General features: G+C 45.5%; 2 protein-coding genes across 2 annotated transcripts in view; one reads left to right on the forward strand and one right to left on the reverse strand.

Moving 5' to 3' along the window:
- RAB22A (RAB22A, member RAS oncogene family) overlaps positions 1 to 6,024 on the reverse strand; it is a 52,500-nt gene extending 46,476 nt beyond the window's left edge. The window contains exons 1-2 of the mRNA XM_082359339.1: positions 5,891 to 6,024; positions 4,788 to 4,867 (exon numbers count right to left, since the gene is read on the reverse strand). Of these exons, the coding sequence (XP_082215465.1) occupies positions 4,788 to 4,867; positions 5,891 to 5,926 (116 nt within the window). The 5' untranslated portion in view covers positions 5,927 to 6,024. The remainder of the gene's footprint in view (positions 1 to 4,787; positions 4,868 to 5,890) is intronic.
- The window catches only part of LOC309612971 (serine/threonine-protein phosphatase 4 regulatory subunit 1-like), a gene marked incomplete at its 5' end in the record, with an annotated part of 71,905 nt that continues 49,875 nt past the window's right edge, over positions 5,925 to 27,954 (forward strand). The window contains 5 exon segments of the mRNA XM_082359342.1: positions 5,925 to 6,182; positions 6,184 to 6,238; positions 6,241 to 6,372; positions 6,514 to 6,558; positions 25,642 to 25,774. Of these exon segments, the coding sequence (XP_082215468.1) occupies positions 5,925 to 6,182; positions 6,184 to 6,238; positions 6,241 to 6,372; positions 6,514 to 6,558; positions 25,642 to 25,774 (623 nt within the window).

Genomic DNA, 27,954 nt, shown 5'->3' on the forward strand with positions numbered 1-27,954 from the left:
TATGTCTATATATTAATAACAAACAATTGAAATTTTAAAATTCCATATAATCTATAGTGACAGAAAGCTTATCAGTGGTTGCCTGGAGCCAGTGGTAGGGGTGGGGATGAGTACAGGATGGGGCAAAAGGGAACAGTCTGGAGTGATGGAAGTGTTCTACATCTTTACTGCAGTGGTGATCTCACAGGTGTATAAATCTGTCAGAATTCATCAACATGTTCACTAAAAATGGGTGCATTTTATTGCATGTAAACTATACTTCAGTAAAGTCAATTAAAAACACAGATCAATGGGATATAATAAAAAATCCATAAAAAGCGCACTATAAATACAGATGCTCAATTTATGACAATCACGGCTCAGCATAGAACACTGAATTATGGACGGTCTAAAAAAACAAAAAGGGGATGAGGATTACTGGATAACCCTGTTGGAATTAAAAAAAAAAAAAAAAGCCAAAACACCCCACAACTTAACGTTTATTTTACATCTCATCCAGAAATTAATTCCAGGTAAAATTTAAATCTAAATCTGAAAAGTGAAACCAAATTTCTATAGGATAACAGGAGAGTATTTTCATGACCTTGGTAAATCAAAGTTTATTTAAAGGACATAAGAAGCACTAACCATAAAGAGAAAGATTGATCAAATGGATATATTAAAGGCAACAATGCTTCATTAAAAGATCCTTTCAGAGAGTGAAAACCTTAGTCACAGAGTGCGAGAAAATATCTGCAATACTCAGAACCAACGAATGACTAGTATCCGGAATACGTACACAACACCTACAAATCAATAAGGATATGACTGATGACCCAATAGAAAAATGAACAAGATTCTCAAACAGGCAACATATCCAAATGACCAATAAACATATGAAAATGTGTTCAATAGCTTTAGTCATATGGGAAACAGAAATTAAAACCAGAATGAGGTACTACCACCCACCCTCCAACTCAGCTAAAATTTGAGACTGATAATACCAAATGTTGTAGCTGATATGGAGCAACCGGAACTCCCAAACACTGCTGGTAGGAACGTAAATTGGCGCAATACTTTACAAGGTAGCTACTAGAGTTAAGATACATATTCCTTCTGACCCAGGAATTCCACTGCCAATTGCCAAAGAAATTCCATACATATGGGCACAAAAGACACGTACGAAAATGTTCATAGCAGAATTATTTGTAATAGCCTCAGACTAGAAACAACCACAATATCCAACAGTAGAATAAACCGTGGTATATTTATCCAGTGAGATACTTACTATACAGAGGTGAAAAAGAATAAACTATTATTACATGAAATGACATAGATGAATCTCACGAGGTTTGAATAAAATAAGCAGATACAAAACAATACCTACTGGTCTAATTCCATTTAAATAAAGTCTAAAAAAACCTATAGTGTTAGAGGCTTATTAAAAAATAACAGTTGCTAAGAAACAACAAATGCTTACCATATGCCAAGTACCATTCTAACTAATTTTTATGTGCTTAACTCAATTTTCACAACTCTATAATGAGATGCAACTTATTCTCCCAAATGTGCAAATTTAGTCACAAAGAGGTTAAATAATTTGCTCAAGGACACACAGCGACTACGTGTTAGACCTGGAATGCGAAGGCAGCTAGCCGGGCTTGAGAGCCTGCATTCTAAACGCTACACTGACGCTCAGTGGTAGTGCTTTGCTGGAAAGATGGAGGGAGGGCAGATGAGCAGAGGGAGGTGGAGAAGTAGGATGACTAAATTCCCATCTCTCAAGAAAACAATCAGTAGATAATGCCTAAAATTGGGCGATGGGGTGCGGGAGAAGAGAGAAGGGATCAAGAATTAGCAGTATATGCATGTTATGAAAAAATCTGGAGGAAAGATCAGAAAAAAACAGCTAAACAACATCACAACAGTAGTTGCCTCTAGGGAGTGAGTCAGAGTGGACCAGGGGACTGTTATACTTAACTTATAAGCCTTATTGTCACAGAAAAAAACCACATGCACATTACTTTGATAAAAATAATTTTAAAAGATGTAAATATTTTTAAAAACAACAATGCTATCATGTATTGAGCCCCAGTGTCCCCGGCATTTAGCTAAACATTTTAAATACAGTATCTCATGGAATTCCCCTAACAATATGGAATTGGTGCCAGTATTACTATTATTTTGCTGATGGGGAAACGGATTCAGGGTTAACTAGCTGGCAGGCGGCAGAGTCCATGTCGGAACCACCACGAGGGAAGATGAAGGTCTAGAAGTCAACACAGAACAGGTATGGAAGGATATTCAGGAGGAGCCCTGGACAGGAGCTAGTGACTCATGCTGGCTTCAGGGAGGGGAGGGGACATCAGGAGGGGGATCTGAGAAGGATGCCCAGGTTGCTGGCTTGGGTACCTGAGGACACGTTGGTCCTTTTCTCTTCCACAAGGTCCACGGAAAGAGGAGCAGAGGGCCGGGCCTCTGATGGGGAGTTTATGAGCTCCGTCACAGATACACAGAGCCCCTTAGTGTTTGGGAAAGGCACGGCACGGAGGAGGACGCAGTGTGGAGCAGGGGCGGGGAGAGGACTGAGGGGGATGTCACGGACCCAGGGAGAGGAAGAACGTCCGGGGCCTGGCCCTGCTGCCCACCCAGCCTCCGGGCCACCCATCCAACGTGCCCTGTCCCCCACCCTCACAGCTCCTGCCGTCCCCCGTGCTACTCACTGCCCTCGACACCGCCGATAGTTACCTTCCACTCTTCAAAAACTGTTTTTTGAATACAGTCCACTCATCTCTCCATATTGAAATGTCAGGGCTTCCAAGTGCCTCACCCCCTCACTGTTCCCCTCAGGAGCCAGTCATGCCCTGGGGCCTGGGCGAGGCCCTGCTACAGGCTCTCACAGGCGCTCCACATTCCTCCTTCGGAGCACAGAACATGGTCAAAGAAATCACTTCCTGTACTTTAGTCACAGAATATGTCTCTCTCCTCCTAGGAGAGGTTCACGAGGGCAGGAGGCGCTGGCAGACTTTTTCTGAAAAGGTCCAAACAGTAAATACTTTCAGCTTTGCGGGCCACAGGGTCTTAGTCACAACTATTCAACTGTGCCATCGTAGCCCGAAAGCGGTGCAGACAACATATAAATGAACGGTGTGATGTGTCACGGTATCACTGTATCTATAAAATCAAGAGGTGGGCCAAACGGCCACGGTTTGCTGAGCCCTGGCCTAAATCACCAGCCCCCAGTCTAGCATACAGCAGGCACTCAGTGAATGAAGAAAGAAAGAAAAAAGCCGTTGCTTTGGCAATGAGATGGAAACAGGTACTGAGGGAGGGTGGTTTCAGTGGGACGGTGGGGTGGGATGGAGACAGCAGGGGCTGAGAAGCAGCAGATGAGGAAGCAGGAAGTCCTCCTTCCGGAGCCCCCAGTTTGCCCGGCAGGCTTGGGGGACGGCCCTGTCTTCGGGGAGCGTGTCTGCAGGCTCCGACAAGAAGGCAGGGCTGGGGAAGGAAGGGGAGACCTGCGGAAGGCAGGGCTCCGGAGCGCAGGTGTGCGTGGGGTTGGTCCTGAAGGAGGACGACACCTGCTGAGGACAGAGAGACAAGGACGGTGGAAGGGACGAGGGGGAAGCCTCGGATCCTCTTCCCTGTGAGACGTGCGCCTGGACCGCCTGGTGAAGAGAGCGGGGCTCGGGGAGGTGAAGAACCCCCGCGCCTGTGGGACGGGGAGGGCTGGCCACCCAGGACCGGGCCACAGGCCTGAGGGAGACCCTCCACCTCCCCTCTTCTCTGGTGAGACAGCGCTTCTAACCGAGCTGGCGTTTGGGTTTTTAGTGCTGCCTCGTGTGAGGTGTGTCACTCACTGAGTCACCAGCACCACCTGCTATCACCTCCTGCCCCTTCACTTTCCCACGCGGGCAGTGACAGGCAGGCCCAGAGGAGGATGAGTTCCCACTTCAAACATGCAGACATACCCAGTTCTTTCCTGAAGGACACTGAAAGGCATTTTAATTTCAGAGAATTAGGGGCTGTTTCATCTTGATGCCTTCAAGTGTGTGTGTGTATGCTGTAAAATATTTCCCGATTAGGCAGAACAGAATTTTTCTTTAAATGTTAGAAACCACTCGACTGGGGCTTTGCATAGCAGCTATCTAGTCTTACAAGCCTAACAAAGTATTAAAACCCACGAAACACAACTTCTCACAGAGAAAGTATTAATATTATGATATTTAAAAAGCCTGAAAAGTTTTCTCACAGAGTTGAAAACCGACAGCCAGTCAATTTCACCTATTCTAAGACCCAGATACCCGGAAAAAAGCTTCCATTTTGACATTACTGTGTTAATTCTTTACTGCTACTGGAACGTGTAGTAGCAGTGCTGGAATGTGTGAGAAGGGTATGGACCCCAAACTATTTTTTACGAAGAACTAAAGCCACCTAAAATATCTTTTAGGTGACATGCCGGGGAAAAAATAAGTATTAGGACCTTTTTCTTTTGCCTTATTTCAAGGTGTAATTGCTGTTACTATTCATAGATCGAAGGCTCTATGTATATATATCCTAACAAGTAAAACTTTAATTCATACTTTCATTTTGAAGTTTTCATTCCTCACAAATCAAAAGACAATTTTCCTAAAACACATCATTCCTCACTCCACCATTTCAAGTTCTTCTAGAGATGATGGGAACCACTGTCTCCAAATTCACTAGAGTTTAAAATGGGGATGCCTAACCCCTGTAACACAGCCTTTATTTGAATGGACTTTTCAATACACCTTTAGATGCACATTTCAATAAACTTGATCTCTTACCCTATTGTTGGGTTGATATTCGGATCAAAACTGTCTTCCACGAACCGCCACACAATACTTGATTTACCTACACCTGTATCCTGAAAGAGAATGAGAGAGGTGAAGAAGAAAAAGTTTTACCTGCTTGCGTACACCAAAAACTACCTTGTGCCCTAAGTTCAGGATTTTGGAAAAATCATTCCGGATAGGTAAATTTTAGAAGTTAAGAAACACTAAAAGGTTTTCATAAAAATTCAGCGGAGTAACTAGATTTCAAAATGTATTGTAGGAGAGGGGTTCCAAGTTTTTAAGAGACAGGATCTTTTGAAATATCCAAAGTTTCTGCTTACTGTGCAAAGTGACAAACTCACTTGCTTTATAATAAGTCTAAGTGAACTATGAACTCTTGAACTACTTCTGAGTAACCCCTGATAAATCCCAGCCCCACCCTATCTAGGAAGGGGGAAGACTAGTTATTGAAACCTTTTTCAGTCTTTAAAGGAGCAACTCAGAGGCAAGAGAACACCAATTTCAGAAAGTATCCTCTGAAATAGCAAAGTTGCCTTGACAAGTCAGGAAGCTGAAGCTTCAAACTAGTCTTTGGGGCTTCCTGATTTGAATGTCCCCCCGCCCGCCCCAAGGAAAGTAACTCTGTGAGAAGTGTCAGAAGTATCCCACAAGCTCAAGAACACCAGGCAGACGGCAAAGGAGACTACTGCTGCTCGTAAAACCTGAAGACCTGTTACTGGCTGTACTCTGCAAGACTTGGCCAACTCCTAACGAGTACCTGGGGAAGCTATTTAAGAGCTGCTCTTAACCCAGATGCAATGGAGAGGCAGGGAGAGCTCTTCACCCTTTGGGGGGCGGGAAGAGACCCTGGGCTCCAGGGAGGGACGAGGGGGAAGGTCCCTCCCGCCAGCAAAACCTTCAGGACGGTGCGGCCAGGTGGGCGGGGCGGGACGGCCCGGGCGGGGGGGCGAGGGGGGCTGGAGGGAGGGTCCCGGGGCAGGTAGGCGGCGTCCCGCACGGAGACTGGAAGAAGGGGCAGAGGGGATGTGGGAACGCCCGGGTCCCCGGCCCGCCCGGCCTCCCGCGGCCCTCCCAGCCGGCCCGCCGCCACTCACCCCCAGCAGACACACTTTGAGCTCCCTCAGCGCCATGGCCTGGGAGCCAGGGGCGCGGGCCCGCCGCCGCCCTAAGTTGAGGAGGGAGAGGCCCGGCCCAGCACGAGCATCCCCCAGCGCCGCCGCGGCACGGCCTAGCCCCGGCCGCGGGGCGCGTAGAGGCGGCGGCCGCCCGTTCGCCGGTCCTCGGCCTGGCCCGTCCGTCACTAGCCGTGCGGGGCCCGCCTCAGTAGCCGGGACGGTGCCGCGGGTTCCCAAGCGCCACCGCTGCCGCCATCTTGGGACGCCGGCCGGGTCACCTGACCTCCCCGCCCACCTCGGCAGCCACCTTCGCCGCGAGGGCGGGGCCAGCTGGCGCCGCGAGGCTCGAGGCGGGGCCGCCGGCGAGGGGCGGGGCCCGAAGCCAGATACCCCCGCCCCTCTCCCTCTGGCCCCGCCCCTCGCGCGCCGGCCCCGCCTCCAGGCCCATTCCAAGATGGCGGGTGAGTGGGGCTGGACTCCCGGGGCGCCCCCCCTCCCCCCAAGCCGGGACCACCCCTCGAGGCCCGGGGACCCCCCCGCCCGCCCCTGAGCCCGCCTGCCGCAGCCCCCTTGTAACTCCTTATGTGTCTCTTGGTTTTCAGGGATCCCCCTGTACTTTGTGGACTTGCAGGATGACTTAGACGATTGTAAGTAACAGTTGGGGCGTCCCGCCCCTCCCTGGGAACCTCTCATAGAATTCGGGGTGCACGAAAGGCCGGGTTCGGACCTACGGGCTGGGCTCTCCGTGTTGGGCCCAAAATAGCGGGACCCCCAACTGCCTTGTTCACTTGTGGCGGTCCCTCCTCACTGGGCGGGGCGGCCGAGGATGGGGAGGATTTTTGTTGCTGGGAAACTTCTGACTTCCAGTCACTTTCTTTCTCTTCCTCCTCCTCCTCCTCCTCCTCCTCCTTCGGCGTCCCGGGAGGGGCGGGGGGGGGGGGTAGTCCCTCCTCCTAGTGATTCCGGGCGGGAGGAGGCGTGGCCACCTTGGGGGTCGGGGGCTTCCACCCAGGGTCTCCACTTTTTTCCCTGGGACTTTTCAGAGTGCTGGGGAGTTTGGGAGGTCCGGCTCCCCGTGTGGCCGGCCACAGACTCGCACAGACTTCTCCAGTGTCTGGGCCACAAGCCCAGCTCTGTCTCATCCCTGGGAGCCCATTGGGTGGGTATCCTTCACCTGTCCCTTCCTGCCCTTTCCTTTAGAATCACGTTAAGGACTGATGGCTGGGGAAGGTGTTCCTGGAAATGCAAGTTCGCATTTATGGTGACTGAAGCATTTCCTTTCCATTCAAAAAACAGTTCTTGAGCACCTGCGGGTTCTGGGCCGGCCATGCGCGGAGCCCGGGACCTACAAACTCGAACCCGAAACGGTGACGACTCTCAGGGAGCTCCCAGTACAGGGAGAGAGCCGACTTGTAAACAGATAATTACCAAACGCCGGGCTGCCTGCTGATGGAGGCCTGTACAAACCATCACAATAGCCAACATTAATGGGGGCTTACTGTGCTCTTCCCTTCCCTATCTACAAGTTTCCTACTAACAAGAACTGGTGTTTACAGAAAACACCATAGGTCAGGCACAGTTTAAACCCTTTATACACATTATTTCTTTTAGAAGGAGGCAACTTTATTAAAGTAGAATGACACTTGAAGGGGCCAATGTTTAGGAGCATGGGTCCTGAAGTCCGATGGCCAGAGGGTGAAGTCCTGAGCCACTCTTTACTGGCTGTGTGATCCTGGCCAAGTCACTGTACCACTTGGAGCCTCATTGCCTTATCTGTAGAATGGGCATAATAGAAGTCCACCTCAAAAGGCTTCCGCGCAGGTTAAATAATAAAAGGCTTAGCGTGAAGCCTTGTACATAGGACACGCTGGGTAAATATTATCTGCCGTTATTATTGTTGTGATCATTATTCATAATTATTTAACACTGTGGGGCAAAGTACAGTGTTGGCCCCAGGTTTACAGAGCTGAATGTTTCGGCCAGCGGGCATCTTCGAATGGAAGGAATGTAGCCTTTCTCCTGATAAACAACAGTAAGCTGCTGTTAAGGCACCTCTCATTCATAGATTCGATATTTGGCCTGGCTGGAAGAGCTGATTTCTGGCTATTTCAGTTATCTAACAAACCACCCCAAAACTCAGTGGCTTAAATCAACAGCATTTTGTTATTTCTAACAATTCTGTGCATTGGGTGATACAGAAGCTTCGTGTGTTCTCTTTGAACTCTGGGAAGGTAAGAAGGTCCAAAATGGCTTTCCTCACATGGCTCTTGGCCAGGAAATCTGCTGGGACTGCAGGTCAAGGCCTCAGTTCTCTTCCAGGAGCTTCTTCCACTTGGTTAGCTTGGGCTTCTCACAGCGTGGTGACGGCAGGCATTTGGACCTCTTTTGTGGCAGCTGGCTTCCTTTTGTCTTTTTTGTATATATGTACAAAAAGGAAGAGATTATATAGGAAAAAATAATTCTGATTTTACTTTGGCCCTGTTTGTACAAATATTGGGTGTTTGAGACTTGTAATAAAGAATGCCATGAATACTCTTTAGCAGACTGCTGAAGACTCGTCCCAGTAAGGAAGAACACCAGCATTATGGCTCTGAACACACCCATGCCATGGGTAGGGCAACTCTGGGAGCCTCCTGGGGCTTCTTTTTTTGAGCAGGGGTGGGGGCTTCAGGGTGCTGTTCCTATGAAATTACAATATAATTGGTTTGATTAATAGCCATGATAGGAGGGCCTGTCCCCACCCCCCAGTAATTTATGCAGCCCTGGGTCCCACCTTTGCACTTTACTGGGGTGGTATTTGGGAGGCATTATCATGCTGTGATTGATAGCAAGAACCCTGAGGTCCTGTAACCCACTTCCTGCCTTTAGCTGAGTCAGTGTGAGCAGATCAGTCACTCTGTTCACATTCTTCATCTGGAAAATGACATAAGAATTGGAGATGCTTCATAGGACTGATATGAGGATTAGATGAAACGATACACATAAAACATTTTAGCCCAGTGCCTGGCATAGAGTATTATATTCAATGATTTTATTACTGTTATTATTTTAGCCATCATCATTATTGCTAGGCACTCGTATACGATTTTCTGATTCAGTGTTAAGGGCTGCTACTCTGTGAAGTAGGTGGGATTATTCCTGTTTTACAAATGATGAAACTGAGAATCAGAGAGGTTAACTAACTTATCCAGTATGGCACAGGTCATAAATGATAGAACTAGCAATCCAACTCTGTTCCTCTGAGTCTTGCTTTTTTTATTCCGTCACACAGATTGACCTCACAAATATTCTTAAGCTAATGGTAGGAGCATGGATGTTGGTTGGAGTGGTTCTCCGTCTGTTGTCCTTCTTGGGCATTTTTTGTCTAAACGATGGGATAACCGCTCCATTTAGGCTCTAAGTCACTTTGGGCAGGAACATAGGTCATCCTTTTTTATCACCCAGTGTCCTCCATAATCTAGGAGATCAATTAATGTCGTTACTGGTAGTGATAATGGATGAGGAGTCTTGTCCGATTTACTTTGTGATATCTTGATTAAATTGGCTAACTTCAAAAAGAAGCCATAATGAAAGGCTGCCTTGTCTTTTAAAATCATTCAGAGTCTTCGGGTCATTGCAGCACAGAAAAGATTTAATTTTAGTGAATTAGCTTGCTGAAGCAATCTAAATTCCTTCTCTTGAGAGCAGAAAGTATGTGGGATGGTCTGGCACAGTGGTCCCAGTGGTGGATTGCACGTAGAAGGTGGAGCTGGATGCGTCTGTGCCTCAGGGGCTTAAAGTCCTGTGACCGTCTGGGTTGCTTAAAGCAGGTGGAGGCTGAAGAGGTATTACTCCTGGTAAAGTTTGCTTGGCCAGTTGGAATTTAAGTGTGTGCCAGTGGTGGGTGAAAAAAAAGTGAGGGGAATCTGTTGCAGATATAAAGAGACCTAAGAGACCTATCAACAAAATACAATATGTGGTCATATTTGGATCCTTAGTTGAACAAATCAGCTATAAAAAGACATTATTGAGACAGTTGGGGAAAATTAAACTTGGGCTGGGTATTAGGTTATATTAAGAATCAGTATTAATTTTGTCAGATGCGATAGTGGTGTCACAGTTTTATTCAAAGGAGAAGGACCTTATCTAACAGAAACAAATAAGCATTTATGGGTGAAATGATTTAATGTATGAGGTCTGCTTTGAAAATGCTGCAACAAACAATAAATAATCAAAAAGTTGGGAAGAAGGATGAGTGGGAAAAATTGGCAGAATGTTTATACTTGTTGAAACTGGTTGCTAGGGGTGTGGGGTTTATTATACTATTCTGTTTTTGCATGTGTTTGAAAATTTCCTTAATAGAAAGTTTTAAAAAATGAGATGAAAGTTTCATATATGATCAAACGTCTACATGAAGAGTTTAAAGCTGGATTTCAATTCTGAAGTCAGCTGCCATGTTACTGTAAGATGCATTTAGCTTCAAAAGACAGACTTGGAGAATCTATTAGTATTTGGGGGACTGCGTATTTCTTTTAAAATGTTTAGTTTTTGAGGTATCTATGAAAGAAGTTGGAAGAAGGTATACTTCTTCCAACTTGATGTTGAAAAGGTAGGTGCCAACAAATAATATCTGGACCTTTGTTGAAAATGGGATTAGCTAAGTGAGAGGGATACAGATAGACTCTTTGAATCTTAATGCTAGAAGGAGTGGTGTATGTTCAAGCTTGAATAAAAGACATCCTCCAGAGCAGAATGCATTCCATTTCACCTGCCCACTTTGGTCCAGGTTTGTAAAAATGTTCTGCTTGAGGACCACAGCCAAGCAGAGAAAATAGATTAATTTTAGCCCCAAACCAAACCATTGAACCTTCTCTCTGAACTATTATATAAACTCAAATCAAAGATTGTCAATTTTTTTTTTTAAAGTAAAGACCTCCCTGTTGAGTGGAATAGTTTGAACAGGAACTTGAATGTACTAATAGTTGGGAAATAGAACAAAATCCAGACATCAGACTATTCTCCAAGTCAGAGATGGGCAAATTTTTTTTTCTGTAAAGGATCAGATAGTAAACATTTTAGACTTTGCTGGCCAGAAGGCCTGCTATAACCACTCAAGTCTGCTACTGTAGCCTGGTAGCACTCACAGATATATATAAATGAATGAACATGGCTGTTTGCTAATAAAACTTTATTTACAAACACAGGGCTGGATTTGGCCCTCTGTTCTAAATCAAACTTGATTTCATTTTTCTTCCTTTTTTTGGGGGGGGGATTTTTTTTCTTTTTTTAATTGAAGTGTAGTTGATTTACAATGTCGTGTTAGGCTCAGGTGTACAGCAAACTGATTCAGTTGTATATACATGTATTTATATTCTTTTATTATATATTTATTATATATATGTTCTTTTTTCAGATTCTTTTCCATTATAGGTTATTACAAGATATCGAGTATAGTTCCCTGTGCTCTACGGTAGGTCCTTGTTGGTTGGTTATCTATTTTATATTTAGTAGTGTGTATATGTTAATCCCAAGCTCCTAATTTCTCTCTCCCCCCTTTCCACTTTGATGTAACCATAAGTTTGTTTTTTATGCCTGTGAGTCTGTGAATCTGTTTTGTAAATAAGTTCATTTGTATCATATTTTTAGATTCCACAGATAAGTGGTATCATATATTTGTCTTTCTCTGAAACTTGATTTCATTCTGTCCGCACCCAGAAGTCTGTCGATTTAGCTGAGCCAACCTGAAAGGCTGCCTTTCCCACTGGGCTCAGTTTGAAGAGCTGACTTTGGCCGGCACAGTCCCTGCTTTGTTGAGGAGCCCTTGACAAGTTGTTCAGCCTTCACGTCTCCCTTTTCCTGTTGGTGTGTTGGGGATTAAAAGCATGTACCTATCTCCTCCCAACAGGATGAGGGTGAGCAAGGAACAGGAGAGTCAGCATGGTGTGGGCCGAGTCAACTGTGCTTCCCGGCTGATAATCGTAATGCATTTTACTTTTGTTGTTCTGTATTTTCCACTTCCTATGAGACAAACAGATGAACATCACAGATTCCCTGAAATTGTCTCTGTTTAAAAAGAGAGTTTTATATGGCTTTCTACCTCACAAATGAAGATTTTTTTAAGCAGAAATTTTACAGCAAAACCTAGCTAATGAAAGAGAAAGTGGTTTTGAGCTTCAAAACACCACTTAGCCTTAACCCAGATGAGGAAAAAAAATAAGAGATGAGGGCAAGTGGTTGCTTACCCTGTTTGGAAAGGCATTCATCCAGGTAACAGATGTTTCTCCAGCTCCTCCCAGGCACCAGCCTGTGGGAGGCACTGGGGATAGAGGGATGAAGAAGCCCTGGGCTCCATCCCAGAGCTGCTCCCACCTGGAGGGAAGGTGCGTGTAGAGATGGCACAGATGGGAGGTGCCGGTTGAGTTGGGTCAGGCCAAGGAGGGCAGTGGGTGAGTGACCTCAGTGAGAACCTTTCCAGTGCAGCCAGTGGGCAGAAGCCAGGCCAGAATGAGTGGCATCGGGAAGTTGAGGATATGTTGCCTGTAGCTCAGTGGTCATGCATCGAGCACCCACTGTACTCCAGACACTAGCTGGCCACTGGGCATTTTGGGGAATGGTCATCGTTCTTGGGAGCTCCCAGTGTAGCCAGGAAAACAGACCCTTTTGAGAAGAAGCAGCTGGAGGGGTTGGAGGGGTTGAAGTCAGTTGCTTTTCTTCTTGGATAAGAGAGCCCAGAACACCTTTGTGTTATTTATATCTACTCCGGCAACCTTCAAAAAAAAAAAAAAGGATTTGGATGGCCCAACCGTTCCACTCCTGGTTACTTGCCCACAAAACGTGAACACATATTTTCAAAAAGACAGGGTCATAGTTGCACTATTCTTAATAGTCAAAAACTAGAACCCACCCAAATGTCCATCGTGAGTAAAATGGATTATAAATTGTGGTGATGTTCACACGATGGAAAACTATGCAGTTATAAGAGTGAATTATCTACAGCGTCACTTAGTAATATGGATGAACTTCACAAACATAGTGGTTGGTGAAAGAAGCCAGACACAAAAGGGTATAGATTGGATGATTCTGTTTACACAGAGTACGGAAACAAGCACAGCAATCTAGCTGATCTGATGTAGAAGGCAGGAGAGTGGTCTCCTTTGGGTAAGGCAGTAAGTGGGAGGGAGTGTGGGGGGCTTCTGGAGATGCCGGTTAAATTGTCTTTCTTGAGCTGAGGACTGGTTTCACAGGCATGTTCAGTTAAAAAGTTAGTCAAGTGGAACACTTTTTGTGCACTTTTCTGTGCGAATGGCATACTTCAGTTAAAAAAATAAGAATTGCTTTTTAAGATCAAGGCACAGGGGAGAGCATAACCATGGATGGGGGGAAGGAGTCTGTGCAAAGGGGGAGATGGCAGGGGGCAGGAGGGGAGGGTGATGGCGGGGTGATGACTGTGTAAGACAGGCATGGAACTCGGTGCATCCGCGGAGGAGTTTGCTTCTTTCCAGAAAGAGGAAGGCGACCTTCTTGGCAGTTTGGCCAAGGCGGTCATTAGAAAAGTGGTGTAATGTTGGCCAGCATTGCTTGATTGTCTCAAATACTTTGAACAGTAGGAAAATACACGCACATACACTCACCCCAGGGGCTGTGGGTTTTGTTTTGCAACCTTTTTTTCCTTTTCGAATCTGCCTCAAGTCTGAGTGGAGAAGTCGCTGCATTTTTCAGTAGTGCTCTTCCATCCATCAGACTGAGTAGAGTCTGGCCCCCTCACCCACACCTCCTCCAGCTCTGTCCCCAGCTGGGTGGGTTGGCAGGAAAATTGAGATGTATAATGTCACAGTGGAGCCCACGAGCGGCTTGGAGCTGCAGAGTGCTTGCCTATCAGGGAACCCGAGTCAGTGTTTCCCGTTGACCGTCAGTGTAAAAGTCAGAGTCATAAATAATGACGGGTTTTGGAAGCTGTGATTAAAGCCACAAATCAAAGAGGAATTTCCGTGTATGCATGGTATAGAAAGGACGGCTGCTCGTGAGCTGGGCTGGTCTTTTCAGCCAGCACACTGCGTAGTGCTAGTAATAGCCATCAGTGGCCCTCGAAGATTTGCGATACAAAACATTATGCACTGGACCGGTCCGCTCATACAGGAGCTAATAAATCATCGTGGGTCTCATTAGAGAGTGGCGTTTATACGGAGAAGGTTTGCCTGCGCAGCTTGCCATTGATGTTTAGTGAAGTCAACAAAGACCTGCCGTGTGCAGGGGTCAGATCCACCTTCCGCCCCCCGCCCCCCCAAAGTCAGTGAAGAAGCAAGAACGTTCTTTATCTTTCACGTGGGTTGGGTGTGTCTGGTGTAGCTTTTAGAAATAGTCCCAATTTAAGAATCTGCATTAGTATTTATAAGCCTGTTAGCAAGAAGGATGAAGCCACTTTAAATAATACATTAATGGATGGTTTACTCTAGTTTCCCCCCAAATCATATAAGGCCTTGCAGAGACTTAGTTATTGTTCATCGAAGAGTGGCTAATGAGAAGCGCTAAGAATTATCAATTACATAAGTTCTACATTAATACAGTTTTCTCTCTCTCTCTCTTTTTTTTTTTTAAGTACACATTTTGCAAATAAGGCTAGACTCCTTCTCAGCCCCCATCAACCAATCTTCTAACATTTTGAAGGGGACACAGACAGTGGGTCACATCTGTCATGTTTTCTCCCAACCAACGTCCCCTAGTGCTGTGTTAGAGACAGAATATTGGATCGTATGGATAATTGGGCTGGCCCAGGGTGGCGTATCTCACACAGAGTTATAGTGACAGGATGACATGTTGAATGGAGAATCGTAAATATTGGGAATGCCTGGAGAACGGATTCTTAATGAAAATGCTTGCCGGGATAGACGTGCTCTAACATTCTGCCTCCGTCTCTACCTCTGTTCATGTCTGGGCCAATAAAGTTATCTCATTGGACATGTTTTATTGTGTTTATTTTTTCTCACCTTTCCACTTCAGACCAGTTCTGGGCTGGCTGCTCAGCTAGGGCTTGGTGGCTTCGTGAGAAATCTCTGGCTTCCCGAACCCCTCAAAGGCAGCAGACAGCCAGTGTACTTTCCTCTGCTGTGTTCTTCCCTTCATCTGGAATGTTCTTTTTCCCTTTCCCAGATCCTCTCTCTCTTCCTGTGTGGTAAACTCCTACTCGATCTTCAAGGCCCAACTCAAATATCACTGCTGTTTTAGGGAAGCATCTCCCATCACCTCCTTCCTCCTCCAAGCAGAGCTGGTCTCCTCCCTGGCTTGTTTACACCTGTACCCTATGGCTCTTGCCACCGGGGTATTGTGGGTTGTTATGTGTGGGAAGATCTTTGTTCCCTTGGGAGCTTTTGGAGTCTGGGGACCATGCCTTTGTCATCTCTGAACCGCCAGTACTCTTGTCGAATGTTGAATTATGGTTTACTGTCGTCACCTGAAATTAACCATGGTGGGTGGGGAGAGGACGTTTGTGATGGGTTTGCTGTTAACACGCCTTCTGTTTTTTGTATGAGCTCTTCTGATCCTTTTTGTGATGCAGAATGACCTGTAAAATTTCTTTTCTTTCTCTCTTTTTATTAGATCGTATCTATTGTACTTTGAACCTGTAAAGCACATTCACCTAACATTATACTTAAAGCGTTAATTCATACTTAGCCTGGTTTAAGACAGGTTGGTGTCTTGTGAAAAGCACTGACACACGGGCATGTGCTCAGGGTCCCCTGTGTGTTTTCGCCAGAGCAACCTCATCCAACTTATTTTGCGCCCCAGCCTGTTTTATTTATTTTTTATTTTTATTTTTTTATGTATTTTTTTGGCTGCGTTGGGTCTTCGTTGCTGCACGCGGGCTTTTCTCTAGTTGTGGTGAGCGGGGGCCACTCTTCGTTGCGGGGCGCGGGCTTCTCATTGCGGTGGCTTCTGTTGTTGTGGAGCACGGGTTCTAGGCGCGCGGGCTTCAGTAGTTGTGGCTCGCGGGCTCAGTAGTTGTGGCTCGAGGGCTCTAGAGCGCAGGCTCAGTGGTTGTGGCGCACGGGCTTAGTTGCTCCGCGGCACGTGGGATCTTCCCGGACCAGGGCTCGAACCCGTGTCCCCTGCATTGGCAGGCTGATTCTTAACCACTGTGCCACCAGGGAAGCCCCCCCAGCCTGTTTTAGATGATGACTGTACTGACAGTGTGCATTATGTTTGGTAGGTAACCGTTGAGTAACCAGTTAGTGTTGAGGAGGATCTGGGAAAGGGAAAGACGTTTTTCCCCCCACGGTTGTGGCTTCCAGAAACACAGTTAATGAGGAAAGAGGTTTTTGTCTGTTCACTTGTTTTTTACTTAGTCGCCTAGCGTCAGGGTCAAAGGATAATAATTCTGTTGTACTTTGTAAACTGATCAGTAGCTCACTGAAGTAGAGCCAGCCTCATCTTCGGTTGGGTGAGCTTAAGGCTACTGCTTCAGGACCACTCTGGTTTTGGTTGGATGGAGGTGAGCTTTATATCTCTTAGCTGGTTAGCTGGGTTTTCTAACTTGGACCATCCCCCTGGAGGGGAGGCAGCAACCACAGCCGCTGCCTGAGATGCCCCAGAGCCACAGGCTCGTGGACCCTATGGTTCGGGGAACATGTGGACACGTGGGTGTGCAGCTGGGGACGGGGGGCTGAGCACAAGGTGTGGCAGGAGGGGGCCCCTACCCCTACAAGTCAAATGGCACTTCTCAGCCTTTCCCGTGCTGGTCTTTGTTAGCTTTAAATTATTAGTCATTTTTGGTAAACGGTCAGTGATGTCCTGTGCACACTTGCCAGTGAAGCTCATACGTGGCAGAAACTTAGAAAGCAGCTGCTGCCAAAAAGTCCATCATCGCGGAGACAGCAAATGAAGCCGATCGTGATCAGTATTGTTTTTAAAATATTTCAAGTGAGCCAAGAAGGCTTGAAGGTATTAGAGACTATTTTCTTAAGAAGGCTTTGCTTTTCTGTATTATATTAAGCTTTCTTGAGTGGAGTAGGTAACTTTTTTTTTTCAAATGTAAGAAAATATAATGAAAAAATTTGAACAAGGCATTATTCATACCCTACTTCATATTTTATTTCTAGCTTGAATGCTTAAGATTCCTGATGTTTGTGGATGACCTGGACTTGTGGCTCCTCAGGGTAATCGACTGCTCCTGATATCACCATGTCCATAGACCTTTGTTCCTCATTCCGTGAACAGTTGCCTGTTTGCCCTCTTAGCGGTGGCTAGAAATGTAAATTCTAGAAAATTCTTTCTGGGAGCAGGAGTCATTTTATGTGTTACTGCCACTGTCAGGCATAGCAAGCTAGCTTGACAGATCTTTACCATTTATTCATTCATTCATTCAGCAGCTTTTACTGATTGCCTGCTGTGTGCCAGGCATATCAAGGAGTCAGTAAAAGAGTTTTGCCCTGGGTGCAATGGTGGAGGATTGGGGGGTGGACCCAGCTGATAAACAGTAGATGTGGGAAGAAAACGTTCTGTGTGTCAGAAGGTGATACATTCACTGGAAAAACAGAAAAGTAGATCAGGGTACGGTGGGGTGTAGGTGGGAGGCATGCGATTTCAAAATCAGGTGGTCAGGGTGGACCTCATTGAGAGGATGAGTGAGCAAAGCTTTTACTGAGAAGAAGGAAGTTATCAAAGAGGACATCTTGGGGAGCAGACTTCTAGGCAGAGGGAAGTGCTGGGCTGTGTGATGGCCCTCAGCCAGGGACGTGACGGGGGTCATGGGGAAACAGCAAGGAGCTGCGTGGCTGGAGGAGAGGGCAGGGGGGGTGGGAGATGAGGTCAGAGAGGCCAAGGGGGGCCAGGTCATTCCTGCTAACATGAAGCCCCTTCCCTTATGGGACCATCCACTCACCAGGGGCTGCTCAGGTAGCACCTGGCTTTTATTTTCACAGTGGTTCTCAGCTGGGGACCTGTGGCAGTGTCTGGAGACGTTTTTGATTTTCACAAAGTGGGGAGAGGATGCTTCTGGCATCCAGTGAGTTGAGGCCAGGAAGGCTGCGGAACGTCCTGTAACGCACAGAACAGCCCCGCGTCGGAGAATGATCACACCAATCACGCTGAGGCTGAGAAACCCTGCTCTGTTATTATATGGTTCATCAGCTGTTGATTGATTTAGTTTGTCTTTGAAGACTTAATAAAAAAAAAACAACATTAAAATGTCATGAGAAGAGGTTATTAATCATGGTATCTGTTCAGACTACTGTCAGAGTTGATGTTGAAGATAATGCTGGCTGTTTTCATTCCCTTTGTGGCAAGGGGCTCCAAATCTGCCTTGCATGTACATTTTAGTAAACTCTGGTGCTTTTATGGAGTAGTTCAAAAAATTTAATACATCATTTACAAGTAAATAGTAATAGTCTCACTGATAATCTCATCAATTTGGATTCAAGTGGGATTTTGAAAGGGGCCAGGATATTGATCCACACAAAGGACGATGTTTACCTATATTTGGAATTTGGAGTAAAAGACACTATTATTCACATATGAATGTGATGCTGTTAGTGGGGAATATTGTCCTTGGATTATACCAATCCAGTATTTTTTAGAAGTCTGTCATTTGTGTACCGCTTTTCCTATTTCTGCTGTATCTATATACCACCTGTATTTTTCTTTGTATCAATTTCTTTTATTTAAACACATTTTGGGGAACTTGTATGAATTGCTCAACATGAAACTTAACCAAAATATCATAAGACAGAAGTAAAATAACATGATAAAATTCTAGGTAGACACAGTTGTCTGCTAAGTATTCTGAGTGCGAGCCCTTCTCTGTATTCGAAAGGAAGATGAACCAGTTTTAGGGAAGTGTTGAAGACACACTAGTCGAAACGAAACTTTCCTTGATTAATCAGAGAATTGAGAAGAGAATAACATTCCCACTGTGTGGTTTAGTGATATTTAATATCCCTTCCCTGTGCCACACTGGAGGACGTGCCGTCCTGAGCTGTCCGTAGTGAGGCCAGGTGACGGCTGTGCATTTGCAGCCTCGCTGGTGAGGTCAGAGCTGCAGTTGGAGAGTATGTGACGGACCAGGGATGTAAAGGAGGCCAGTCCTCTTTGGCTCTGATTGGCCGCCAGCGGTCTATTAATGCAGAACTCTCCCAGAGAGGTAACCGTGCGATAATCTGGTTCTTTGTTCTGTACAGGACTAAAACTGTAATTCCACTTCTTAAAACAAAACGAAAATCCCTGTAATTCAGATTTCTTACTATTTCCAGTGAATTTTACACGTCTTTCTTCCCTCTGCCCCTCTTTACCTACTTAATATGAATTACCAAAATTTAATTCTACTATATTCACCGTTAGGATGGTGGAATACTTTTGATGAACTCATGCGCTTTATAGTGGATGTTGAAATGTATTCATTTTATCGTAGCAGTTATGTGATAGTTTTGACCTGCGTTCTGTCCTGAAACTAAGACCTCTCATTTTTGCAAGCAGAGGCGAATGAATTAATGTCTTGGTTTCTTGATAACTCGCTGTGCGTGCGGCTCCAGGTGGCTTTAGGCTAGTTGCTGCGCCTCATGTTTCTTTTGGTGGAAGCTCGATTTTCTCAGCTTCTCAGGGGCTGTTAGACTCTCATGAATTAAATCCAGGTAGTCAAAGTCTTGGGAGACTGACTTCTACAGAAACTGCTATGTGTTAAGTGTAGGCTATGTACCAGGCATTATGTGACGTGGTCCCAGGGCATAAGGGCCTCCAAGTCTAGCTGTGGAGACAGAAGCAGTCTACTTAGAGTTAATAATGGACCACTGTACGTAAGATGTTGAAAACTGACAACTGTATAGTTCCATTTCTTACCCTCCTACTTTATGTTGCCGTTCTTATTGCATAGTACATCTACGTGCTATAAATTCTCCAATACGAAGTTATAAGTTTTGATTTGTATTGCTTTAAATCATTGTGTGTATTTTGAAGAAATGAGGAGGAAAAATAGTTTTTAAAACATCTACCCACATGTTTACTGTTTCCAATGCTTTTGATTCCTTTTGAAGGTAAAGTTTCCAAGTGGTACCACTCCTCTTCAGCCTGTAGGACTTCATCGAGCATTTCTTGCAGTCCACATTTGCTGGCAATGTTTAAAAGGGTGTGTTAAAAAATAAATTCTTAGTGTGTGTGCTTTTTTGGTTTCTTTTTAGTCTGACAGTGTCTTTCATTCATCTTTCTCCCTGAAAGATATTTCACTGGATGTCAAGTTCTGGATTGACGTTTTTTCTTTCAGGCCTTTAAAGGTGCGCTTCCACGGTCTTCTGCTTCCACTATTTCTGGTGAGGAGTCAGGGGACATTCAAATCATTACTCCTTGTACGTAATTTTTGTTTTTCTTTGCTGCTTTCAAGATTCTCTTTGGTAATCAGCAGTTTGACTGTGATGTGTCTAAGTGTGGTTTTCTGTGTACCCTTGACTCTTGAAGAACTTGAACTTGAACTGTGCAGGCCCACTTATATACAGGTCTTTTTTCAGTAAGAAATACTTCAGTGCTACATGGTCTGTGGTTGGTTGAATCTGTGGATGCATAGGAACCATGCATTTGGAGGACGGACTATAAGTTATACTTGGATTAACCCCGGTGTGGTTCAAGGGCCAACTGTATTTATCTTCTTGAGGTTTGCTGAGACCCTTGATTTTAAATATTTGTTTCTTTCACCGAGTTTGGGGAATTTTTGGCCATTGTTTTGTCATCTCCATTCTGTTAAGTCTGCTCAGTGAATTTTTAAATTTCAGATATTGTTTCAATTTTAGAATTTTTATTTCATGTCTTTTTATAGTTAACATTTCTTTGCTGAGATTTCTTATCTTTTCACTCATTATAGGCATGTTTTCTTTTATATCCATAAGCATTTTATAATAGTTGTTTTAAAATCCTTGTCTGTAATTCCAGAATTTGGATCCTTTCAATATGCTTTGATGTTTTCTCTTTTAGCTAGTTCAAGTTTTCTGTTTACTGAGTAATTTTGGAGTGTAACCTGGATATAGTGAATAGCATGTGCTGTAAAAATCTCTGAATTCTGCTATATGCCTCCAAAGAGTGTGGATTTCTTTGTTCTGTTTTGTTTTATTTCAGTAGGCATTTAAATTGAGGTCCAGCTGTTCCCACTGTCTTTCCTGTAGTGGATAGCACCCCAAATCTCATTTCAGTTCTCCTAGCCTCAGCTATGCTGGAGTTTACCACACAAGGGCATGGTTTAGGGGTCAACCAGAGTTTGGGCTGAGTTTAATACGAGGGCTTCCCCTCGTATCCCCCCCCGACCCCAGCAACACACTTTCTAGTTGCTGTGGTTGCCCTGAACTCTGGGGGGGTGGGGTGGGTAGAAGCATAAACAATACCAGTGACATAATGAGCTCAGTGGCTTAGCCATAGAACAGCAGCAGCTGACGTTTCTAAAGCGCTTATGTGTGTTGCATGCTGTATAACTATATCTATCTGTCCATCTACTGTCATTTAACCTACCCTACAACAGTCACCTGAGGTAGGCATCCATTTTACTAGAGTGAGAAACTGAGAATCAGAGAGGTGAGATATTTACCTGGAGTAGGTACCTTCTAAGAGGCAGAGCTGGATTTCACAACCAGCTATTTCAACTCATACATTATGCCTCTGACATCTTTTAAGTGAGAGGTCTGGGGTTTAATCTTTGATTTTTCTCCATTTTCTTTAGATGCTTTTCTTTGCCATTGGTGTTCTACAGTGCTTCTAAGTATGGATTTGTTATTAATCATTCAGTTCAGGATTTGTACTTCTTCAAATTAAGTATTCATCTTTTATATTCTGGAAAATTGTTAGCCATTATCTCTTTGAATATTGCATCTTCCTATTTTCACTAATCCCTCCTGGAATTCCTACTGGACTTATCTTAGACCTTAGCATTCCATTCTTCATGTGCCTCAATTGCTGTCCCGTATTTTCCAACTCTTTAGTTCTCTGTGCAGTGTTCTGGGTGATTTGTCAGATCAATCTTCCAGCTCACTAACTCTCTCTTGAGCTGTGTCGAAACTGCTATTTAAGCCAGCTACTGAATTTTTAATTAAATTGTCTCTGTTTTTCATTTCTGCTTGGTTCTTTTTCAAATATGCCTGTTCCTCCCACCCTGCACTCTCCTCTTTTTTCATTATGATATCTACTTTAAAAATCCTATTCATTCTATGCATAATTATTTGACAGTGTACTTCAGATTTTTTCTAATATCTCTAATCTTGGGGTGCAAATTCTCATTTGTTGTGTCTGTTAACCCTTCCTCTTGATGGTTTGTAACCATGTATAGTTGGAAATTTTTTATTGCATATTTATCTTCAGCAGGGATTGTTTTATGAAGGTGCATGCTTATTGGATCGTAAGTCTCTTTTGAACAGCTTGTTTGCTTCAGCAGGGATGCCTGCAATTGGAATAAATCTGGACAGTGGTCCTCCCAGTTGCTCAGTGTGAGGCGCCTACACTTCGCAAGTCGTGTAAATCTGGTCTCTACACCCATAGGTCATGCAAGGCTGTGGTTCTGATTTCTCAGGGGTGACTGTCCTTTACCCTACTCCCACCTTAACTGTAATCCCCTTTCCACAATTGGCTTATATTGGGGGCTTGGTTTCAAATTCACCACCCATATTTTTTATCCCCGTATAAGCATCAGAAATCTAGTGCCTTAGCCCTACCTGTATGTAGGTCTTAAATGTTGGCCATAGGGTGTCAACTTCTGCTAAAGCAGTTGTTTCCTAGCAACGCACAAGTGGTTTATCTTCCGGGGGCTGCTGTGCTGATCTCCGCTGTGCTGATCTCTGCGGCTCCCTCCCCTCCCCTGGCCTCCTCACGCTTCCTGCTCTGCAGCTGAGAACCCTCTAGGCGGTCAGCCGCTGCCGCCTCAGGGCTCTACTTGTTTGTGACAAGGAGAGATCTTCTCTGGGACATCCTAGTGCTGGGCTGCTTGTTGTCTAGTGCCTGGAAACTTTTGTTTCATTGATATTTTTCCTGGTTTTCTAGTTGTGTAAACCTTGCAGGTCTTTTCCCTTCTCGGCTGGAAACAGAAGTCTCTCTTGCCTTCCTTCAGTTGCCTTGGCGGCCATAACCCTTGCCTTTGGCTTTGTTGTGCTTTCAGCCTTCATCTCAGTAGGTCTTTCTGCACATCTCTTGAAAGAGCGCTGGGCCGGAATGCAGAACATTTAGGTTCTAAGAATTCCAGGTTTTGCTGCTGGCTTTGGGGGCTCTGAATAGAAAATGAGGGAATTTATCAAGGCATGTGCTAAGGTTCCTTCTTGCTTCTTTATGATTTTATATTATAACATTCTTTTTTTTTTTTTAAATTCAGTATTTTCATTCATTTAAGTTTCTTTTGGTGTTCCTTCACGGCACTACTTTTTACTGAGCACCTGTTACTTGTCAGGTACTATACTGGGTGCTGAGGTTACAGCCCCTCCGTGCAGCGGGCAGAGCTGCTGGGAGACAGACACGAGCAGCCACAAAAGCTGGTGCCAGCACCTCTGTGGCGGCGTCAGGACGGGAGAGCCACAGCTCCAGGAGAGGCTGTAACCAGGGACTGGCCTTCCCCCAAAGGTCAGGGAAAGGCTCTTTTGGACGCTGACACCCAGGCTGGGGTAGGGCGTAGCGATTAAGGAGTGATAGTGTCCCAGGCAGTGGGAACAGCACGTACAAAATCATCGAGATGAAGGCTTTTGGTGTGTCTGAAGAACTAAGGGAATGAACGCCACTGTGGCTGAATCCCGGGCAGGGAGGAGGGAGGGACTTCTTTGAAAATTAAAATTAAAATTTCGGCTTCCTTTCTGGCAGTACAGCATAGTGCAACATCTAGAGTCCGACTCTTTGCGTTCAGATTCTGACTCTGCCACTCTGTAGCTGCGTGACCTTCGGCAACCTTCTTAACCTCTCTGAGCTTCAATTCCCTTAACGGAAACATGGGCTAATGTGGTTATTGTCAGGGTTTAGTGAACTACTGCTATACAGAAAGCTCTTAGCACAGTTCCTGGCCTATAGGAAGTAACCAATAAAGTTTAGTTATTATCCAATATTTTATGGCTTATGGCTTTTATTTCCATGTATATAGTTAGTGTAGTTTTCTATAGTTAGTGTAGTAGAATCATTAATGTTCTCTAATAACAATTATTCTTTTGTAGAATGAATTGCTAAGTTCTTTAGGTCTCTGATAAGCAGAGTTCTTTGAAGAAATATTTTCTGTTACTTTAAAACAGGAGTTCTTAACCCATGAAGTACACGGTTGGGCCTCAGAGGATATTTTGAAACCTGATCCTTATGAAAAGTTGTATGTGTGAAAAGGGCATGTATGTCTGTGGACGTCATCAGGTCCCAGAGCTGTCTGTTTTGAACTCGGTGTTCTAAAGCCCACTCCAGGCCGGGCCCGCAGTGCTGCGTGACCGTCTGTGGGTTGGAGGTTGCATGTTCTTCCTGGGTCCCGAAAGGTACTGAGAATAGCCCATGCCACGGGACTGTGGTTAGGGGCCTGGTGCTCCCAGGAGGGACCCTGCAGGACAATGACGTCGTTGATCGTGGCACACACATTTGTTTCTACAAACGTCTAATTCTGTGTTAGAATTCTCTGGGTAACTGTTATACAGTGTACATTTTTAATAGGCTCTAATTACTAGCCTAAAAGAATTCGTTGAGAAAAAAAATGTGGTTAATGTTTCAAAGAAGAGTAAGCACCTAGGCGCAAACTTGTCATCTCTTGTTTTCAGCTGTTATCAGTTACTGCCTAAATTAACCGTGGTTTTTCTATCTGCCACATAGGAACCCTCTGCTTTTTTGCAGTAGTGCTTCTCGCCCAGCTATTGCAGTGCAGGGGGTAGGAGGGAGGCCTTTCCACCCCTGACGCGTGGGTGCGTAGAGGGTGGTGGCCAGGGTCAAGGCCAGATCATGAGGGGCCAGATCCCGCTGGTCTTGCCATGCACGAACTCCCTTGTTCCCACATCTGGACCGGGCAAGGGTAGGGTTTTGTATGCACCCTACATGTTAGAATATGGGAGCATAGACAGGTTAAGTCACTTACTCTGGTCACGCAGCTAACACATAGAAGTTGGGGGATTCATTCCCTTCCAGGGACGTTTGGCGTTACGTTGGAGGGAGGGGATGGCTGCCCTCGGTTGGGGGTACGGGGGAGAGCAGGCTTGGAGAGGAAGAGGCAGCATGACAGCTGGCTCCTGTTTGGCCAGAGTGAGTTGGAGGCACCCGTTAGACATCCACGTGGAGGGGTCAGGTTGGGTGTTGCCAGGCCAGGGCTGAGGGTTGATGGGACTCGCTGTCACGGAGTGGGTAAAGCTGCATAGTGAGGACATTTAGGCCAAGACAAGATACGGCGCTGAGGACTTGCCATCAGATCCTTGCTCAAGGGTCAAACTTCTTTTTCTTTCGACCGTTTTCAATGTGTTCGCTTAGAGCTCCGTGGCCAGTTTTCATAGGGGCGAGCGCTTTGTTCACTTGCTTCCCAGATGGCGGAGAGGGTCTTATCCACGGTGGTGAGAGTGCATCAGACCGGCAGCCCTGAAGGGAGGGCGTTTGGCCCTTCTCGAAGGCTCTGGTCTCATCACGCTTCCCTTGGTTTATAAACCCGCCCCCTGCATTTTCCACGCGTTGTCAAGTCTGCGGTACTCAGGGGCTTCAGCCGGGAGGGGCTGCGAGAGTAGAAGGCGTGCGACCGGCTCCGTCTTGCCAGGTGTGACCCGTCCCAGCTGGTGCGCACTTACGAGTGTGGTTCCCCTCTTCCCCTCTAGATGGATCTGAGGACTACGGTCCCTCGTGCGACGGCATGAGGGTGACAGCCTTCTTGGACGTTCTGGGCCAGGACAACCTGCCTGCACTTGCTCGCCTGGAGAAGTACACTTTCAGCGGCAGCATCTTCAACCGGTAAGCTGTACCTGGCCTGCGTACGGTTAAGGGGCCACTGGCGGCCACCCGTCTGTGACAGCCTTGCAGGATGCGTGGAGGAGGTGGGATACGGGCTGTTCCCTGGATGCTGGGAGTCTGCCTGAACAGCACTGCCTTATTAGGCTTTACCATTATTCTTGTTGCTGTTTTACTGGCCACCCGGTAAGCCAGGAAGGAGACGGTGGTGAAATTTAATGGGATTTAAATAATTAGGATTGCTAACTGGCTTTCCTTCACATGTACGGTGCTCAGAAAAGTAAAACGTGTCCCGCGATTGAGAAGCATGGGTCGGTGCGTTGCGCGCCCGTCTTGTGTCTTGATGGCACTGGGCTTCAGGGACCTTTGTGCCACTTGTCCTGCACATTCTGCGGTCACTGCTCATGGTGCTGGCAGGACCCGCCTCCGGGCTCAGCCCGCGCCTCTTCCCTTCAGCAGACGACCGTGACTCTTCCTTCAGGAGGAGAGCAGAGACTAAGGCATCCCTTTCAGTTCCCAATCCGCCCAAACCTGCATCTGCCGGCACTTCCCTCCTCCCTCAGAGGAGGAGGCGCTCTCTCGTCTCCCTCCATCTTCTGTCTCTCCCTTGTCACCCCTTCTACGGGCCCTTTCCTTCCACTTAAAAACCCCCTCTCACCCTGACAGTCCTGTGGGCTCTACCCGGCCCGGCCCGCCCCGCATCCCTTCCCTGAAGGACAGGTTCTGTTAAGACCGGTTCCTACTCACTGTCTATTCTTACTACTCCTTTAAAAAATTATAGTCTCTGCTTTTACATCTGTTAACTCATAGAAGGCTCGCAGCAAGTGCTGCTGAGCGAGCCCCATTATTATCCCTGATCTACCGCTGGGGAAGTGAGGGTACTGTGAGCGGCGTCTTTTAATGAGCCGCTCTTCATTGAGACATGTAGTCCACAATTTAGCAGCTTTCTCTTTTAGGGTCTCTGCTTTTCATGTCCCGTGTAAGAGACGTCTGCCTCCCCCCAGGCCACTAGCGTATTTTCTTACACCGTCTTCCTGAAGTTTTGTTGTTTCCCGTTCACACTGGGAGCCACGGTCCCCCCGGAATTGCTTTTCTTGTTCGGTATGATGTGAGGGAGAAGTCAGGTTTCGCTTCCCTCCTGTGGCCTCCAGTTAACCCAGGGCCGTTTATGGAGAGCGCTTTGGTCTCTGCTCTGCGTTGCCACCTTTGTCTTCAGTCAGGTGTCCGCTTCTGGACCCTCTAGTCTGCTGCATTGGCTGTGTATCTGTCGTCGCACCAGGACCCCACCGTCCTCATTACTGCAACTTTGTCATCAAAGTCTTGGTATCAGAGAGATTACCTGATACCTTGCTATCCCACTTTGTTCTTCAAGATTGTCCTGGCTGCTGTTGGCCCTTTGCATTTCCAAGTGTGTTTTAGTACCAGTTTATCAGTTTCTAGAAAAAAAACCTGCTGGGATTTTCACTGCAATTGCATTGCATCTATAAATCAATATGTAAAGAATTGATATCCTTACAATATCTAGTTTTCTACTCCTTCCATTTTTTAAGATTTTCTTCACTTTCCCTGTGTGTGTGTGTGTGTGTGTGTGTGTATACACATATATACATATACATGTATAAACATACACATAAATAACTATAAAACTATAATACGTGGTTTTCTGTTGTAGAGATCTTTTGTATCTTGTTAGATTTAGTTCTAGGTATTTGATCTTTTAGGCTAATGTAAATTGTATCATTTCTTAAAAGGTATATTGTAATTGTTGTTGACATATGAAAATGGAATTGATTTTTATATTTTGATTTTGTCTCCATTGATTATGCTAAGTTCACTTATTAACTTTAATAACTTCCCTGTGGATTCTGTGGGTTTTCTACATACTACAGTGATGTTGCCTGTGAAGAATGATGGTTTTATTTTTTCCTTTCCTATCTTGTTTTAGTTTTTTAGTAGCTACCTCTCATCAGCTTAAGAAAATTTATATTTCTGGGTTATATTTCTTTATATTTCTGTTTTGCTAGGAGATTATTTTTAAACTTTAAAAGATAATCTCAAACTTTTAGAAGAGTTTCAAGAAGAGTAGGAAGAATTCTTGTATATCTTTTATTCAGATTTGTCACCTTGTTAACATTTTGCCACATTTGATTTACATCTCTCTCCGTATTTTTCCTTTTTGGTTA

Source organism: Balaenoptera borealis (assembly GCF_965194805.1).
Source record: "Balaenoptera borealis genome assembly, chromosome: 16".
Lineage (NCBI taxonomy): Eukaryota > Metazoa > Chordata > Mammalia > Artiodactyla > Balaenopteridae > Balaenoptera > Balaenoptera borealis.